Genomic DNA, 19564 nt, shown 5'->3' with positions numbered 1-19564 from the left:
CCAACTAACACACTATATGCATTTCTGGATTCGCCCATACGTGCTACATGCCCTGCCCATCTCAAACGTCTGGATTTAATGTTCCTAATTATGCCATGCCAGGTGAGGAATACAATGCGTGCAGCTCTGCGTTGTGTAACTTTTTCCATTCTCCTGTAACTTCATCCCTCTTAGCCCCAAATATTTTCCTAAGCACCTTATTCTCAAATACCCTTAACCTCTGTTCCTATCTCAAAGTGAGAGTCCAAGTTTCACAACCATACAGAAAGCCGGTAATTTAACTATTTTATAAATTCTAACTTCCAGATTTTTTTATAGAAGTCTAGGTGACAAAAACTTCTCAACCGAATAATAACAGGCATTTCCCATATTTATTCTGCGTTTAATTTCCTCCCGGTGTGATTTATATTTGTTACTGTTGCTACAAGATATTTAAATTTTTCCATCTCTTCGAAAAAATAAATTTGGAATTTTTATATTTCCATTACGTACAATATTCTGCTCACTAGACATAATCGCCCACACCTGTGGAGTAACGGTCAGCGCGTCTGACCGCGAAACCAGGTGGCCCGGGGTCGATTCCCGGTCGGGGCGAGTTACCTGGTTGAGGTTTTTTCCGGGGTTTTTCCTCAACCCAATATGACCAAATGCTGGGTAACTTTCGGTGCTGGACCCCTGACTCATTTCACCGGCATTATCACCTTCATCTCATTCAGACGCTAAATAACCAAAGATGTTGATAAAGCGTCGTGAAACAACCTACTAAAAAAAAGAGACATAATCATATAGTTTATTTTTTCGGAATTAATTCGAAACCTATCGCTTTACTTGCTTCAAGTAAAGTTTCGTAATCGTTTGTGGATTTTCCCCTAACATATTCACGTCATCCGCATAGACAAGAAGCTGATGTAACCCGTTCAATTCCAAATCCTCTCTGTTATCCTGAACTTTCCTAATGGCATATTTTAGAGCGAAGTTAAAAGTAAAGGTAATAGTGAATCTCTTTGCTTTAGCCCTCAGTGAATTGGAAAAGCATTTGATGAAATCTGACCTATACGAACTCTGCGGTACGTTTCTTTGAGATACATGTTAATCGAACTAGATGATTTAATATAGTCTAATTATTCTAAAATACTTAAATGTGGTATTAATTTCTAAATAGATTCAATTCATTGTAATGATATTAGTTATAACTTCAAACAACTCATTGGCGCCATATTTACGTGTGAATCGTCTCGATTGTATTAATTTCATTGTCTCGAGACAAGATCTTTTGAAATGAAGCAATTATGAAATACGAGGCGCATCCAGAAAGTAAGTTTCCCGATTTTTTTCTCTTGAAAGTAAACGTAATTAGCCGTGTCAATTGCGCATGCGTAACAGATCTATGACGTATCAATCATATGCCAGCCGGACAGGTCCCGCCTGGTGCCAGTAGCGTGGCAGCAGTGGCCCGAAATGGAAGCTCTTATTCCTTCTCCCGCCGCCTGCGAGGTTCGGTCGGTGATAAAGTTCTTTAATGCACAAAGCATTGCGCCAATTGAAATTCATCGGCAGCTCTGTCAGGTCTATCGGCCGAACATCATGAGTAAGCAGATGGTGCGTCGCTGGTGTAGACAGTTTTCCGAAGGTCGTCAAAGTGTCCATGATGAAGAGCGCAGTGGGCGACCGTCCCTCATCAATGATCGTGTTGAGCTGGTGCGGCAGTGCATCATGGAGAGCCGTCGCTTCACGATTACGGAGCTGAGCAGCCATTTTCCGCAGATATCGCGATCCTTGTTGCATGAGATTGTCACTAAGCACCTGCTGTTCGAAAAAGTGTGTGCCAGGTGGGTGCTGAAAAACCTGACACCCGAACACAAAATGCAACGTTTAGGAGCAGCACTGACATTTCTGCAATGGTATCACGATGACGGCGACGAGTTCCTCGACAGGATCGTCACGGGCGATGAGACTTGGATTTCGCACTTACCCCGGAAACCAAGCAGCAGTCAATGCATTGGCGACATAGTGGATCTCCGGTCAGGACGAAATTCAAACAGACGCTGTCGGTACGGAAAGTGATGTGCACGGTGTTCTGGGACAGGGAGGGCATTCTGCTCATTGACTTCCTTCCAAGAGGTGAAACAGTGAACGCTGACCGTTACTGTGAAACACTGCGAAAATTGCGACGTGCCATTCGAAACAAGAGGCGTGGAATGCTTACTGCAGGTGTTGTGTTCCTCCATGACAATGCTCGTCCACATACGGCTGGGCGCACAGCAGCTGTTTTGACGGGATTTGGCTGGGAGTTGTTTCATCATCCACCCTACAGTCCTGATATTGCTCCCAGCGATTTTCACGTTTTCTTGCACCTCAAGAAATTCCTGTCCTCCGGTGAGCGTTTTGGCAACGACGAAGAGCTGAAGACGTCTGTCACACGCTGGTTCCATTCACAGGCGGCAGAGTTCTACGACAGAGGGATACAAAAGTTGATCCCACGATACGACAAGTGTCTCAATTCTGATGGTGGCTATGTTGAAAAATAGCTGAAACATTGCTGTACCTGTTGACAATAAATGTTTTCCTGAAAGTGTGTGTTCTTTTGTTCTTTAAAAACAGGGAAACTTACTTTCTGGATGCGCCTCGTAAATAAGGAGAAAGTTGCGCCTTGTTAAATGTAAATGCGGGGAGCTGAAGACATAAATGAAAAGAAATGTCAAAATCTATTACTTCAAACGTCAATCATCCTTACAATCCCAACCACATTCATAATAACAATCACGAACAGCATACTCGTTTCAAGCAATTATTGAGATTCCACGAATAGCCTGTTACTTTTTTTCGGGACAGTCGTTAAGGTTATACGACTGTCTAGTATATACAATCATACGAAGCTTAAATTGTGAAGGTACTAGGAGCACTAGACTGTGCCGGTACTATTTCGCATTGTCAGTGATGAGGCGATAGTAGCGATCCTAGTGGTTAGTAACTATGTATGGATGCACATTCCCTATGTGTTGAGTTTCGTGACTGTATAAACTAGATTGTGGTTATACGTTAGATTTTGAAGTACACCTAATGTTACTAAGCTAGTTTATTTTGAAATTACAAAGACTTTTATAAAACGTAAGAAAAATAGCCTCATAGCATCCATATAATGTAATACTGTTTTCAATTTCTTTTGATAATCTTTTTCTTTCCCTCTTGCTTTCATTGCACTCAGAAATTAGGGTCTATGTTAAAGTGTTCTGAACTAAACTAGACGTTTACAAGCACATAGCGTCACTCCCTGATCCAGCAGTTGACTACAACTGAAGACTTCCTCGAAAGAAATACAGGACAGTTCATTTCATAACCGTGTAGTCAATATTTCTGGAAACTCATTCTGGCAGACAAATAACCAAAATTTTCTCTTTTTTATTTTAACGCTTCTTAATTTCCTCTACTTATTCCTGTAGCTATACAAGCAGAACCGTAAATAATGTCATAAATTTCAGGGTGTTGTTTTTTGACACATTTCAAACCTAAAAGTTTGATACAATTTTGCTCGTTTTTTCTTCCTTTTGGATATAAAAATTGTTTTATGTGAAACATAACGTGTTTTTGGTAAAGCCATTGATTCAATTACCAATACGCTTAGACAATTCAAGAGGATGCTGTATTATGATAATAAATGATTGAAAGAATTGTAATTTTGTTCTTTAAATATGCAAAAAATGTGATCCGAACAAATGCAACTTCTCGTTCTGCAAAGGAATTTTACAATATTACATTTGTTCGGATCAAATTTCTGCATACTTAAAGGACAAAGCTTAAATTCTTTTAATCATTTATTATCATTTCACACTGCTCTCTTAAATTGACCGAGCATATTGGCAATTAAAATCAATGGTTTTCCAGAACACGGTGTGAAATATTCCATATAGAACAATTTTTATCTCGAAAAGGAAGCAAAAACGAGCAAAATTTTATCATCAAATACAGCATGGTTTAGGCCCTTAGGCCTGTTCCATTTCCAGGAAATAGAACTGTTCTCTCCATCTCTTTTTGGACCTGCCAAGATCCCTTCTGCCAACTGGTTGATATAGGAACATCTGTAGAGGAGTGCGGTTTATGTCCATTCTCATCAGATGTTGGTACCACTGCTGTCTAGAAGAGTCTATTCAAGAAGACTTTGTATTTGTAACTCTTCACGAATTTCACTATTTCTCTTCTGATCTTTTAATCTGTAACCAGCAAGAGGTCTTAATAATCTCATCTCCGCCACCTCTGTTCTACGTTGTTGTTTAGTCAGTACTCAATTTTCGGCTCCATATGTTAACAATGGTATTGCCATTGTCTTATAAAATTTCAGTATTGTTTCCTTTCGGACTCTTTTCATTAGAGTTCATTTCATTGTTCCCAGGAGCTGTAGAAATCTGGAGAGTTTAGTTTTTTGATCGCTAGGTTGGTCATATGTAACATTATACCCTAGGTAATTAAAATTTGAAACCTGTTCTAAATTGATATCTTTGATTGAAATTTTGGTTCATTTGGGTTGAGATCCTATGAATCCGAAAATTTTTGTTTTCTTTGAGATACCTTCAAATTGTAATCGGAAGCTATTTTATACATGCTGAATATTGCTTTTTGTAGATTGTGTTCATTATCTGAGAGGATCAATAAATCATCAGCAAAAAGGATAAAATTTAGAGGTGTTTTGCGATAAAATTAACATTCAGTTATGCTTCCCATTTTCTCACAACTTCGTCGATATAAAAATTAAACAATGCAGGTGACATGGGACACCCTTGTCTTACACTTCTTGTTATTTCCTTTGAACTCTTACTGATTCCGAAAATTGTTTTAATTTTTATTATGGAATTCATATACATACTTTGAATAGCTCTTATTAAATGTGTTTGTATGCCCCGTTCTTTCATTATTTTCCAAAGTTTCACTCGACTCACAGTATCGAAGGCCTTTTCAAAATCAATGAAGGCCATAGCAGTCGGGATATTATATTATTAATCGTTTTTTTTAAATATCTTAAAGAAGAACCTCCTGAAATTAATGACATTACTTACGGTTCACACTGTATATGCTTTGTAAACTTTCTGTTGCTATGAATTTACTTCAAAACTTGTCCATTGTAGCTAATTATTTTCTAACGTTTTCTGTGGCTAGGTAAAGAACGCAAACGTATTTATTGTAAAGATTACTGAAAGAATATTTCTTGGAACAAGAACAATTATATCCAGAAAAATGGACGTTATACCTAATTGAAGAAAAGTTTCTCCTTGAAGCGGACGAGTTAGTCGCCGTCGTCAGTTCGTTACGTTGTTAACTAACGCTACATAAAGTGCTTTTGCAGACCTACTCGTATCTCTTATGAAAGAATATTTCGTCATAAACACTGGTTGTTATTTCTGCAGCAATTTATTTAAGCGTAACAAATCACAGTGCGAACAAGGAGCTTATTATGGTGAACGGTTAAAGGAACAAAGTTTATGATTGTAAGTAATAAGGATTACAAGATGTTTTTATTTTATTTGTATATTTCAGTAAAAAAAAGTTGCGCATAATTTTGTGATAATTGTTTTATGGACGCAATCCAAATACAAATTTTGAACACAGTATGTCGAGGATCTGTTTGTTGGCGTCCTTGTTTATATTATGTCCCCACTTTTCGGGCTTCTCACGTTTACAATATCATCATCTAAACTCTTAGAGGAGCCAGAGTTGTTACTAATTTCTAAAATAATATTGCAATTGATATTTAGTAGCACATAAATAGGAAGCTCAGTATCATTAAAAATCGTACATTTCTTCAACGTTTACTACACGTTCGGAATTCTTTTCATGATTTATATTCAGAATTTTCCTTTCCTTCTTCCTCTCCTCCTTCCGCCTTCTCCCCTTCTTCCGCTTCCTCTTCTTCTTTCACTTCCTTTTCTCCTTTTGCTTCCTCTCCTCCTTCCGCTTCCCCTACGCCTTCTACTTCCTCTCCCCTTCCACTCCCTCTCCCTTTATAATTTCTCTTCGCCTTCTGTTTCATCTTCGTCTTCTGCTTCATCATCGCTTTCTGGGTCCTCTTCACTTTCTGCTGTCTCTTCTTCTCCGCATTCTGCTTCATATTCGCAAACTTTTTCTTCGTTTGCTGCTTCATCTTCGCCTTCTAATTCATCTTCGCCTTCTACTTCATCTTCGTCTTCTACTTCATCTTCGTCTTCAACTTCATATTCATCTTCTACTTCATCTTCGTCTTCTACTTCATCTTCGTCTTCTACTTCATCTTCGTCTCCTACTTTATCTTCGTCTTCTGCTTCCTCTTCGCTTTCTGGTTCATCTTCGTCTTCTAATTCATCTTCGTCTTCTACTTCCTCTTCGTCTTCTACTTCATCTTCGTCTTCTACTTCATCTTCGTCTTCTACTTCATCTTCGTCTTCTACTTCATCTTCGTCTTCTACTTCCTCTTTGTCTTCTAATTCATCTTCGTCTTCTACTTTATCTTCGTATTCTGCTTCCTCTTCGCTTTCTACTTCATCTTCGTCTTCTACTTCTTCTTCGTCTTCTACTTCCTCTTTGTCTTCTACTTCCTCTTTGTCTTCTACTTCCTCTTTGTTTTCTGCTCCCTCTTCGTCTTCTACTTCATCTTCGTCTTCTACTTCATCTTCGTCTTCTACTTTATCTTCGCCTTCTACTTTCTCTTCGCCTTCTACTTCATATTCGTCTTCTACTTCTTCTTCGTCTTCTACTTCATCTTCGTCTTCTACTTCCTCTTTGTCTTCTACTTCCTCTTTGTCTTATACTTCCTCTTTGTCTTCTGCTCCCTCTTCGTCTTCTACTTCCTCTTTGTCTTCTGCTCTCGCTTCATCTTCTACTTCATCTTCGTCTTCTACTTCATCTTCGTCTTCTGCTTCCTCTTCTGCTTCCTCTTCGCCTTCCGCTTCCTCTTCGTCTTCTACTTCGTCTTCTGCTTCGTCTTCGTCTTCTGCTTCCTCTTCGTCTTCTGCTTCCTCTTCGTCTTCTGCTTCCTCTTCGTCTTCTGCTTCCTCTTCGTCTTCTACTTCATCTTCGTCTTCTACTTCATCTTCGTCTTCTACTTCATCTTCGTCTTCTGCTTCCTCTTCGCCTTCTACTTTCTCTTCTTCTTCGGCTTCATCTTCGCCTTCTACTTTCTCTTCTTCTTCGGCTTCATCTTCGCCTTCTACTTTCTCTTCGCCTTCTACTTTATCTTCGTCTTCTGCTTCCTCTTCGCTTTCTACTTCATCTTCGTCTTCTACTTCATCTTCATCTTCTGCTTCCTCTTCGTCTTCTGCTTCATCTTCGTCTTCTGCTTTATCTTCGCCTTCTACTTTATCTTCGCCTTCTACTTTCTCTTCGCCTTCTACTTCATCTTCGTCTTCTACTTCTTCTTCGTCTTCTATTTCATCTTCGTCTTCTACTTCATCTTCGTCTTCTACTTCTTCTTTGTCTTCTACTTCATCTTAGTCTTCTGCTTCATCTTCGCCTTCTGCTTCCTCTTCGCTTTCTCCATCCTCTTCGCTTTCTGCTTCCTCTTCGCCTTCTGCTTCCTCTTCGCTTTCTACTTCATCTTCGTTTTCTGCTTCCTCTTTGCCTTCTACTTCATCTTCGTTTCCACTTCATCTTCGTCTTCTACTTCATCTTCGCCTTGTGCGTCATCTTCGTCTTCTACTTCATCTTCGCTTTCTGCTTCCTCTTCGCATTCTAATTCATCTTCGTCTTCTGCTTCCTCTTCGCTTTCTGCTTCATCTTCGCTTTCTGCTTCCTCTTCGCTTTCTAATTCATCTTCGTCTTCTGCTTCCTCTTCGCTTTCTGCTTCATCTTCGCCTTCTACTTCATCTTAGTCTTCTGCGTCCTCTTCGTCTTCTACTTCATCTTCTGCTTTATTTCCGCCTTCTGCCTCCTCTTTGCCTACTGCTTTCTCTTCGTCTTCTGCCTCCTTGAATATTTAATGATATATTGCGTCAGTTGCGCTGAAGGAAAGAGCATCTCCTCCTACAGTACTCGTTCCACTTGTAAGTCTAAAGACAATAAAAAAAAATGAACATGTAAAATAAGTAGAATAATAGCCTCACAAGGAACGGCAATAAAAGTGACGTGTAGGCCTGTATGGTAGTGGGAATAAGCGAATGAATAATATTTATTCGTAGATACGTGAAGAATTCACGAAAAAAAATGCTATAACATAATGTTAAATCAAGCAAATGGCAGTAAATTTAAATGTCTTCATTATAGATTTCAAATCGCCCCTTTTTTCAGTAATAACACTGTCTGTTAAACATTCATACAGAACTTCCATGAAGAGTAGCGTTTCGATGTCGGAATTCGCACTTCTGAGGCATAGAATCGATATTGAGGTAGTACTTAACACACACCTGTAAGAATGGCTTAATTCAAAACATATAACCGATTACTAAACTTTCAGATTAGTTTCTTCTCAGCTGGATATTGAAACACAAATTATAAAATTATTTGTTGTTCAAAAGCGCAAGCCTTGAGGCAAATTTTCTGCTGACTATATGCATATATATTATTTTGTGAAAGAAATATAGACCTAGTATGCAAGTGTGGGCGATGGATTGCTAAATCGTACTGCACTTCTTAGTAATTTATGTCAATAGAATGACTTATTTATTCAACTTTGCCCGTTGTAGTATCTTCAAACATTTCTGCTGAGACTCAGAGTCATAGACATATTTTGTCTGATCTATTATTTAATTTTGATAAACCTCAGTGTTTAATTACTTTCTTTATCTGTGTAATTTACAGCTTCCGTTTATACAGACTTGCAAATCTGTGTGGTATAGGGGAGTTATATCAATTGACCATTTAAGACATTTACATTACGTGTCTCCCTGGTCGTAGTGTCGGCACGACGCAGGTCACAGCGGAGACATCACAGGAGAAACACAAGAACAAAATATACATTTTTGAGGCTCTCACATTGAATGTCTTCAGAAGTAGACTTTAGGGTATGTTATGAGCGTATTCCGAATCTCAGCGGTTAGTAATCTGATGGCATCACGGTGTTCCGAATTTTACCGATGGCGTCACTGATGCTCCACCGGTGTCGCACCGGTGACATCAGCTTGCAGAGGTGGTGGCAGTCTCCATCAGCCGCCATCAGTGAATCTGATTGGTTTTTGTATAGGGCGGGAATTAGCAGACGAATGACATCGTGCACTGTTGTGTCATGGCGGTGTGTTCTCCTTTAGTTCTGCTGTATTGTTTGTAATGAGCACAACGTAAAAACAATATGTTAATGGCTTATGAGCGAACATGTCAACGGACCAGTTATTACTACCGGTTCAAGAAATAAATTGTTTATGCTCTCTTTTCTTTGAACGAGATGACTACGGAAATTTCGCAAAATTTTGCTAGCGTTGCACAGACAACAACGTATACAGTCGCCATGACAGCCATCGATTCTTCCAGCAGTTTTGTTCCTATTTCGCTGCAGCGTGACGTCATTGTTGTCCACCGGTCCGGTGAGGTTCGGAATACGCTGTAAGTTCCAGAATACTGTGAACTACTGAAAGGTCTAACATCAGAGCAAATAGGACAACCGCCCATTAATAAAGTTTCGGGTATATAGTCTATCCTGTTGGGCCCATCATGTCTGTCTAGTCTACATAGTTACCTGCCCTGATAAGAGGATCTGTATGTATAGTTCATAAATTTTCTTTCCTCGCTCGCGGGTGTAGAGCGGACGAGGCAGTGCAAAGTTCAGTTGCACACATGCAGATGAAGTGTATGCACTGTAGTTCCAAAAACGTTGGAAATGTTAAGTTCCAGAACACGGTGGAATACCCAAAGTCTGTTTCTGATTACGTTCACAGTGAAAGCCTAAAAGTATACTACCATAACATTTTTTGTTACGGTTAGTAGGTTTTGGAGTTCTCTTAAAAAGCATTAAATAAAATCATGAAATAAAGTACAGCTTTATATTGCCAGTAAAAAGTACTGAAATGTGAATGCAAATGTAAATATTTACTTACTAGTAAATATGCGTTATAAAGATAAAATTACATGTTGTCATTTTAATAGGATGGACATTTCGCCAATAAATTTAACCTATTTTATGTTATTAAATTACAATATGAATTCTGAATTTTTCTTAACCTTCCTGTCTCTGTGCCGTAAAAGCTAACGAGGAGCACTGTGTGGGGTGTGATCACCCCCAAGTACTTTTTTGGTCTTCGACAGGGGAGACGTAGATTTATACAATGTTGCATGATTTAAACAAGTTTAGAATTTAATTATTGATGATCCAATTTAAGAACTAACCCATTGTCACAGACACACATACACTTATCCGTGCGCTTTTCAAAGTACCGTCATTTCCCATAACTATGGTCCTGGAACACAACTATGGTCCATTCATATTTTGTACTCCATATAATAGTACCTCGTTTATCGATATTTTTGCTATACTGTAGTTTGAAGTCAAGTCACTGCAGCTAGCTACGAATGGTCTATGTTACTTCTACAATGTTCTTTGAATAGTTGTATAATGGACTATAGTTGTGTTCCAGGACCATAGTTATGGGAAATGACGGTACCTATGATTAACAGTAGACAGAGTTATCGGCTCCCCGTTTCATCTGAGACAAAGTAGGATCTTTCTCCAATATCCGCTTCTCCCAATACTACCTTTCTCCAATACTAGCTTCTCCCAATATTAACTTCCTCCAATACTACATTCCTCCAATACTACCTTCCTCCAATACTAGCTTCTCCGAATACTACCTTCCTCCAATACTAGCTTCTCCGAATACTACCTACCTCCAATACTAGCTTCTTCCAATATTACCTTCCTCCAATACTACCTTCCTCCAATACTAGCTTCTCCGAATACTGCCTTCCTCCAATACTAGCTTCTCCGAATACTACCTACCTCCAATACTACCTAGCTTCTCCCAATACTAGCTTTCTCCAATACTACCTTCCTCCAATACTAGCTTCTCCCAATACTACCTTCCTCCAATACTAGCTTCTCCGAATACTGCCTTCCTCCAATACTAGCTTCTCCGAATACTACCTACCTCCAATACTACCTAGCTTCTCCCAATACTAGCTTCCTCCAATACTACCTTCCTCCAATACTAGCTTCTCCCAATACTACCTTCCTCCAATACTAGCTTCCTCCAATACTACCTTCCTCCAATACTAGCTTCTCCCAATACTACCTTCCTCCAATACTAGCTTTTCCCAATACTAGATTCTTCCAATACTACCTTCCTGCAATACTAGCTCCTCCCAATACTACCTTCCTCCAATACTAGCTTCTTCCAATACTACCTTCCTTCAATACCAGCTTCTTCCAATACTACCTTCCTCGAATACTAGCTTCTTCCAATAGTAGCTTCTTCCAATACTACCTTCCTCCAATACTAGCTTCTTCCAATACTACCTTCCTCCAATACTAGCTTCTTCCAATACTACCTTCCTCCAATACTAGCTTCTCCCAATACTACCTTCCTCCAATACTACCTTTTCCCAATACTAGATTCTTCCAATACTACCTTCCTGCAATACTAGCTCCTCCCAATACTACCTTCCTCCAATACTAGCTTCTTCCAATACTACCTTTCTTCAATACCAGCTTCTTCCAATACTACCTTCCTCGAATACTAGCTTCTTCCTATAGTAGCTTCTTCCAATACTACCTTCCTCCAATACTAGCTTCTTCCAATACTACCTTCCTCCAATACTAGCTTCTTCCAACACTAGCTTCTTCCAATATTACCTCCCTCCAATACTAGCTTCTTCCAATACTAGCTTCTTCCAATACTAGCTTCTTTCAATACTAGCTTCCTCCAATACTAGCTTCTTCCAATACTACTTTTCTCCAATACCACCTTCCTCCAATACTAGCTTCTTCTAATATTACCTTCCTCCAATACTAGCTTCTTCTAATACTACCTTCCTCCAATACTAGTTTCTCTCAATACTACCTTCCTCCAATACTATCTTCTTCCAATACTACCTTTCTCCAAGCTGTATTTTGCCAATATAAATCACATGGGACTTTTTCTTTGAAGTTTCATTTCAATTCTGTTAAAGTAAAAAAGACAGGGACAAAATATTAGGTACTTCTTGAGGAAAGTATGAGAAAGAAATTATGAATTATCGTCTGAAAGAAAACTTTGAAGAAGAGTTCTTGCATGTGATATGTAGGAAAGGGGCTTAACTTGAAGATAGAGGCGGAGTTATAGAATAATAAACTCCAGGGACATATTTTGTTGTAACCTTTCACTTACTAATCCACAAGCATCGTGTGAAATGTCGAATCCAATGAAGCCCATTAAATGAACACGCGATAAAATCTAAAGTTCAACAGTGTGACTTTTAGGATCATGAGAAATGTGTACACTCAGTTTCATGCAGTCTCTTTGGGATTAGCCATACAATAAGTATTGATGTTGTACAGTATTTAGTACTACTTAAAATTTAGTTAATCTGTTTATTTTATGTACATCAGAGTGGTAAAAAAAATGGAAGTTCGAAATGTTTCTCTCTTCAAGGCTAATTTTATTAATTTATATCTAAATTTAGAACATACAAAATTTTGTAAAAAAAATATATATATTAATATCAGAGGTCCCCCCCGAGCGGCAGAATCTTAATATATAAAAGTGAATGTATGTATTGTATTGTGTTGTATTGTATTGTATTGCATTGCATTGTATTGTATTGTATGTAATGTAAATAATGCAATTATGTATGTATGTTTCGATACAAATCTACAAGCTTCAACCAATATTTGTCAAAGCTTGCTCATTTAGTCTTCATAATCAGGTTCGCCGAGTTAGCTCTGTGGTATCGTGTCTACCTCCACACTAATCGGCCCGGGTTCGATTTCCGACGGGATCAGAAATTTTCTGTAAATCGATGTTGAATGTAACAGATAATAATAAAGAACGAAAAATGAAGTATTGAAAGTTTAGATTTCGCGAGAATCTCAATAATCGAAACTTACAGATATTTAATAACGGTTTTTGGTAACTACTGTAGCAAAAGTAGGTCTATATCATACATAATTATTTCTTTTTCAATCCAATATTATTTGAATAGTATTACATGAAAGTATTTCACAATTAATGCAAAAAGCACGAAATTATTCTGAAGAAATAAAAGGTCAAATCAATGCTTGTAAGAGTCATTATTAAACAAACACGATATAGTACGGTAACTCCGATTATGACAATTCATCGCAAACATTCCTATAGCTCTGTGCTAGTGTACTTGCTCGAAGACTACGAAGTTGATCTAAGACTTTTTTTTAATTAGTTATGCGGGTTAATTTCGTTCAGGTCTACCATCTTTCTATTTTACCTTACAATTTATAAAATAATATTCATCTACTATTAAGAATAGATAAATTATCTGCGCATCTTTTCAAATGCCTTTCATGTTACAATAAACGACGTAAAATGAACTTCAATGACTGGCAAAGTAATCTCGTGTGTACCACTGCTTTGGAACACTGAGCATGCGCAATGAGTTGAATTTTGAACTTGGAAAATTCAGGCGGGCCATTTTTCTTCTGGTACTGTACAGTAGTGACAAAAAAAAACCGGACCGACCTTTGTAGCTAATTTCAGAGCCTTGTTCACTCCATAGCACGATAGACTGGTAACTAAGACTTTCGTGGTTCGAATCCTGCCTAGGAAGGAAACTTTTGTTTGTTCCTTATTCAAATTTTTCCCAGTACTTTTCGAATGCTGGTAAAATTCATGTTCTGGGAATAATAAATTAATTAAGTAGTAAAATATCGCTGCAATCTAAATGTATTGGGAATAAATTTGAATAAGAAACAAAAAAAAATTTCCTTCTCAGGAAAGGCAGGATTCGAACTACGAAAGTCTTAGTTACCAGTGTATTGTGCTCTGGAGTGAACAAGGCTCTGAAATCAGCTACAAGGGTCGGTCTGGTTTTTTTTGCCACTACTGTACATAGAGGTGACTTTACACTGAGGCAATTTAAAGCAACCTGATTACTTGTAGCATTAGATTATTGTTGTCACCCGTGCTGCCACGCAGTATGCTATCGAGAGCAATCGATGCAGCATTCTGCCGACCCATTTACATCCAGTGCGATTCATTGCTTTAATTTTTTAGCGAGTTTGTGCAGAGATGTCGGTGCAAACGGTTGCTGCTACTGCTGATCACCTCCTTTTGAACAGGAAGAAGAAATTTATTTAGAGAAAGATATTATGGGAACAGAAAGATTTTCGTAAACATTGACATATCTCACAGTGACATATTCGGAAGAAAATCAAAGTACTCATTGCTCATACAGGTAAAATTTCTGAAGAGGTACAGTAAACGGCGCGTCGACCTCAAGAATAAAAAACAGAGAAGCGTAGTGCATTCACTGATCACTTTCAGCTGACCCTCTATTTTACTTGCTGGTATCTGTGGAAGGTCGTTCTCAAGTTTTGGTACTTTCTTTTTGGCTTCCTTCACCGAACAATCTAACTCCAAAGCTATTTCTTCCCATTAATTCATCTTCTTCCTGTTATACTTGTAATTTGGACCTCAAATAATACAAAATGTATTCCTCACGGTATTCTTCAATTGTAAACTTACTAGGTCTATTTTATTTACACCACAACTCTTCACGTCGCATGCGACTGGATAACTGAACCCAGCAAGGATGGATAAGCTTGCGATTTGGAGCAAACGGCGGATTGGCTCCGCAAGTCATATGCAACTGTGCTGCTCCCTAATCAAAGTAAGCAACCTGCAGCGTGCGATCGTGTCGCATGTTGCTTGGCGTGGTTGCCTATAGTTGCTTCAATGTAAAGCTGCCTTAAGGGATGTCCTTTGAGTAACATCTAAAGTAACACGTGCACTTATAATAATTTCGGGTAGAAAACAGATTGCTTAATGATTTATTAAATTCGTAATAATATTGATAGAATTGATAGGATTGTAATCTAATACAGAGCGTTCGCTTCGGGTCTGGGCCGAGAGAGCGAGGCGCGCAGTGTGTTGACGCCACGCCACCTCAAGGCCACGTAATGCGCGTGTATGCACTGTGCGATGTAATTAGTTCTTAAGTCTCTTAACCCTTAACCCTTTGCAGCACAAATTAATTTTTATGTTTTTCATAACAACATAACAAAGCTTCGATCAATTTTTTTAACATTTTAACTCTGCACACAATTTCAAAACACAGATGACTCCTCTATGTATACTCAAGAGGTTGTTTCATGGTGGAATATCTATGCCATAAAATTTAGAAGGAAAGAAAACTGTGGTTCTTCTGAACAACTACTAGGCTGCAAAGGGTTAAAGATTAAGACATGTAGTTACTTTTAGTGTTAGTTTTTCCGAAGATAATTTCAAATTGCATGCATTAAATTAGATCATTAAATGCCAGCAGAAAAGTTCACGCTATAGCAAAGAATTTGTATGTAGCCTATGACATATTATATGAAATCGACTCATGTCGAGATGAATGTAGGCAATTGAGAGCTTTCCTAGTGTTACTGATCTAAGCCGTTCGTCACGCATGCATGCGCTTCATCGGCCCAGACCCGAGCGGAACGCTCTGTATCTTGATCCTAATAATTAACAGTTATTGTACGCACCGTTCCAGTTTTTAGGCCATAAGGGCATATAATGATAATTATTTCACACAGGATAGTAATTAAAAGGATATTTATTATCCTTGTCCTCCGGAAAGGATACTAGGGCTGCGCATCACAATTGGTTGACGCTGGCGGATCGAGCGCGCCGGCGTCACGGAAGAGGATTAATCACCTTGAATGAAGCGTTATCCGGTCGCCAGGCAGGGAGGAAGTTTACAGCGCTATTTGAGGCGAGTGTCTTGGACCTGTCAGCGCGTCGTCTCTGGAAGAATAATTCTCTCACGAGCACGAGAGTTTATATTCCCGTCCAGTCACATCACACGTGCCACACTCGCAATAACTCACAATCGAACATCTAGTCCGATCGACCGTAGGATCAGAGGTTGTTTCTCCCTCTTTTTATTTACTTACTGGTTGCCTTCTCCTCCTTTTGTCATTATTTTTATTTTTCCCTCCTCATATTCCTCTTCTTTTGCTCCTCCCCGTCTTACATTTTTTCCTTCTCTTACGCAACTTTCTCTATTTCGCCTCCTACATTTTCTTTTCTTTCCTCCTCCAGCTTCTCTTCCTTCACCAGTTTCTCTTTTTCATTCTCCAGTTTCTCTTTCTACTCTAGTTGCTCTTTCCCAGTTTTTCTTTGTTTCTTCTCGAATTTATTATTCTTCACTTCCATTCTGCTTCCTTTTCTATATATTTCCTTCTTCACTATCTCCTCCTCATCCACTTCCCCCCCTCATCCACTCTTTCTCCTCAACTTTCTCTTCCTCCTCCACTTTCTCCATATTTTCTATTTCTACTTCATTCTCCTTCAATTTTGTCCTCCTGTATTTTACCACATTTTCCACTTTACACCCTCCATCCTTCACCTTTCACTTTCTTTTCCCATTCTTGTTTTTCTCTTTCTCCTCCGTCACTTTCCCCCTTTCCACTTTTCTATCTTGCGCTGTCTCCTGTCTCATCCTGCTCCTTCTCCACTTTCGCCTCTTGCTCCTTCACTTCCTCATCCTGCTCCTCCACTTTCTCCTCTTACTCCTCACTTTTTCATCTTACTCCTTCACTTCTTCATCCTGGTCCTTCTCTACTTCCTATTCTGCTCCTTCATCCTGATCCTTCTCCACTTTCTCATCTATTCCTGTTCCTTCTTCACTTTTCTTACCCTGCTCCTGCTCCTTCTCCACTTCCTCATCGTTGCTCCTTCTCCACTTCCTCATCGTTGCTCCTTCTTCACTTCCTCATCGTTGCTCATTCTCCACTTCCTCATCCTGCTCCTTCTCCACTTCCTCATCGTTGCTCATTCTCTACTTCTTCATTGTTGCCCATTCTCCTCTTCCTCATCCTGCTCCTTCTCCATTTCCTCATCTCGCTCCTTCTCCATTTCCTCATCTTGCTCCTTCTTCACTTCCTCATTCTGCTCCTCCTTCATCCTACTCCTCCGCTTTCTCATCTGCTCCTATACCTTCTCCACTTTCTCATCTGCTCCTGTTCCTTCTCCACTTTCTCATCTGCTCCTGTTGCTTCTCCACTTTCTCATCTGCTCCTGTTCCTTCTCCACTTTCTCATCTGCTCCCGTTCCTTCTCCACTTTCTCATCTGCTCCTGTTGCTTCTCCACTTCCTCATCTGCTCCTGTTCCTTCTCCACTTTCTCACCTGCTCCCGTTCCTTCTCCACTTTCTCACCTGCTCCCGTTCATTCTCCACTTTCTCATCTGCTCCTGTTCCTTCTCCACATTATCATCTGCTCCTGTTCCTTCTCCACTTTCTCACCTGCTCCCGTTCCTTCTCCACTTTCTCATCTGCTCCCGTTCCTTCTCCACTTTCTCATCTGCTCCCGTTCCTTCTCCACTTTCTCATCTGATCCTGTTGCTTCTCCATTTTCTCATCTGCTCCTGTTCCTTCTCCACTTTATCATCTGCTCCTATTCCTTCTCTACTTTCTCATCTGCTCCCGTTCCTTCTCCACCTTCTCACCTGCTCCCGTTCCTTCTCCACTTTCTCATCTGCTCCCGTTCCTTCTCCACTTTATCATCTGCTCCTGTTCCTTCTCCACTTTCTCATCTGCTCCTGTTCCTTCTTCACTTTCTCATCTGCTCCCGTTCCTTCTCCACTTTCTCATCTGCTCCCGTTCCTTCTCCACTTTATCACTTGCTCCTGTTCCTTCTCCACTTTCTCACCTGCTCCTCTTCCTTCTCCACTTTCTCACCTGCTCCCGTTCCTTCTCCACTTTCTCATCTGCTCCCGTTCCTTCTCCACTTTCTCATCTGCTCCCGTTCCTTCTCCACTTTCTCATCTGCTCCTGTTCCTTCTCCACTTTCTCAACTGCTCCTGTTGCTTCTCCACTTTCTCATCTGCTCCTATTTCTTCTCTACTTTATCATCTGCTCCTGTTCCTTCTCCACTTTCTCACCTTCTCCCGTTCCTTCTCCACTTTCTCACCTCATCCTATTGCTTCTCCACTTTCTCATCTGATCCTGTTCCTTCTCCACTTTATCATCTGCTCCTGTTCCTTCTCCACTTTCGCATCTGCTCCCGTTCCTTCTCCACTTTCTCATCTGATCCTGTTGCTTCTCCACTTTCTCATGCTGATTTTTCTTCTTTGTTTCTTTCTCTTCCTCCTCTTTCTTTCTAAATCCCACTTTCGCTTTCTCGCCTCTTTTTTATTTCCTTCTATTTCTTCTTGTCTTTTGACTTCTCCTATTCGTCTTCCTTTTGTCTTTCTTAATTTTAAAATTTAATTATTTCTTCCTTTTTCTCTTCCTCCTTTTTCCATTTCTTTATTCCGTATTCTTCTGGTTTTCTCTTTCTCTCCGTCCTTCTTTCGCTAGTCCTCTTTTTTCCTCTTTCCCGCGAATATTCCTTTATTCTTTCTACATTTCTTTTTTACTGTTGCTCTTCTTTCTTCTGTACTTCTCTTATTTACTGTATTTCTTTATATTTCTCTTTCTTTTTCTTTACTCGCTATACTCTACTGTTCCCTGTTTTCGTTTCCACAATTTTTATTCTCTTTACTTTATTTTTGTGTCTTTTTCTTCTCATATGCTACTCTATTTTCCTCTTTCCGTTTTTTTCATTTTACTCCTTTTTCCCCTAACTCATCTTCTGCTCTTATTTTCTCTTCTCTCATTGTTTCTCCTTTTCTACCTCCCTTCTTTTCCTCCTGTTCACTCTTCCCTCATTTTTCTTTGTTTGTTTGTTTGTTTCTTTCTTTCTTTCTTTCTTTCTTTCTTTCTTTCTTTCTTTCTTTCTTTCTTTCTTTCGCTTTCCTGTTATACCACTTAGTAGCCTTTCCCCTCCTCTGCTACTGACTTCAATATTTATAAATGATAAAATTATCGATTATTAGGCCATATTTTATCTATTTCCATAAAATTTAAATTATACAATAATATTTCTTCCTCTAATAATTTCGTTTTGTAGTTGGATGTCTTGGAGATTGTAACTCTCTTTAAGAAGTTAATATCAACGATTTGTATTCTCTTTCAATCCCTCTTTCTTATTTGAGGATTTCACATCAACATGTTACTTCCTTCTAAACAAACTGGTTAAAGTGAGGTAGTGCTTGTACTTCGAATATAAGGAACTACTAAATCGAGATATTAAAAAGATGAAGTGCCAGGGAATGTTTTATTCCTACATACAATACAGTAGTTGTGTAGAATTCCTCAATTATTTTATTGCAAAGGCTAAATATTTATTATCAACAAAGTGACGTTTTCTGAAAGACCAGTAGACATCGGAATTCACTTGGGATGTGACAAGCGCTGTGCTCTGTATACTAACATTTTCGACATGCTCCAACTGTATTAAATACAGTAGCGATGGGGATAGATTACCAGACAGCTACCGGTCATTTCTGATGCAGTAGGTATACCCAGCATAATTATTCATACCACACCTCTCCGTACCTTGAACTTCTGATGTGAATTTTTCTTCTTAATTGACGCTCTTCTTGTACATTCGCCACGCATTGTGTTATCTTAC

General features: G+C 39.1%; 2 protein-coding genes across 2 annotated transcripts in view; both read left to right on the top strand.

The window, feature by feature from the left end:
* The window catches only part of LOC138699819 (protein Wnt-5b-like), a 2020855-nt gene that overhangs the window by 150881 nt on the left and 1850410 nt on the right, over positions 1–19564 (top strand). The window lies entirely within an intron of this gene.
* On the top strand, positions 6589–7455 carry LOC138700422 (uncharacterized; the record flags this gene model as incomplete). The annotated part of the gene is made up of 1 exon (XM_069827039.1): positions 6589–7455. A coding segment is annotated over one exon (867 nt), but the record flags the coding sequence as incomplete, so codon positions are not given.

The sequence above is a fragment of the Periplaneta americana genome, chromosome 5, assembly GCF_040183065.1.
Source record: "Periplaneta americana isolate PAMFEO1 chromosome 5, P.americana_PAMFEO1_priV1, whole genome shotgun sequence".
Lineage (NCBI taxonomy): Eukaryota > Metazoa > Arthropoda > Insecta > Blattodea > Blattidae > Periplaneta > Periplaneta americana.
This window is presented reverse-complemented; position numbering and strand designations above follow the sequence as displayed.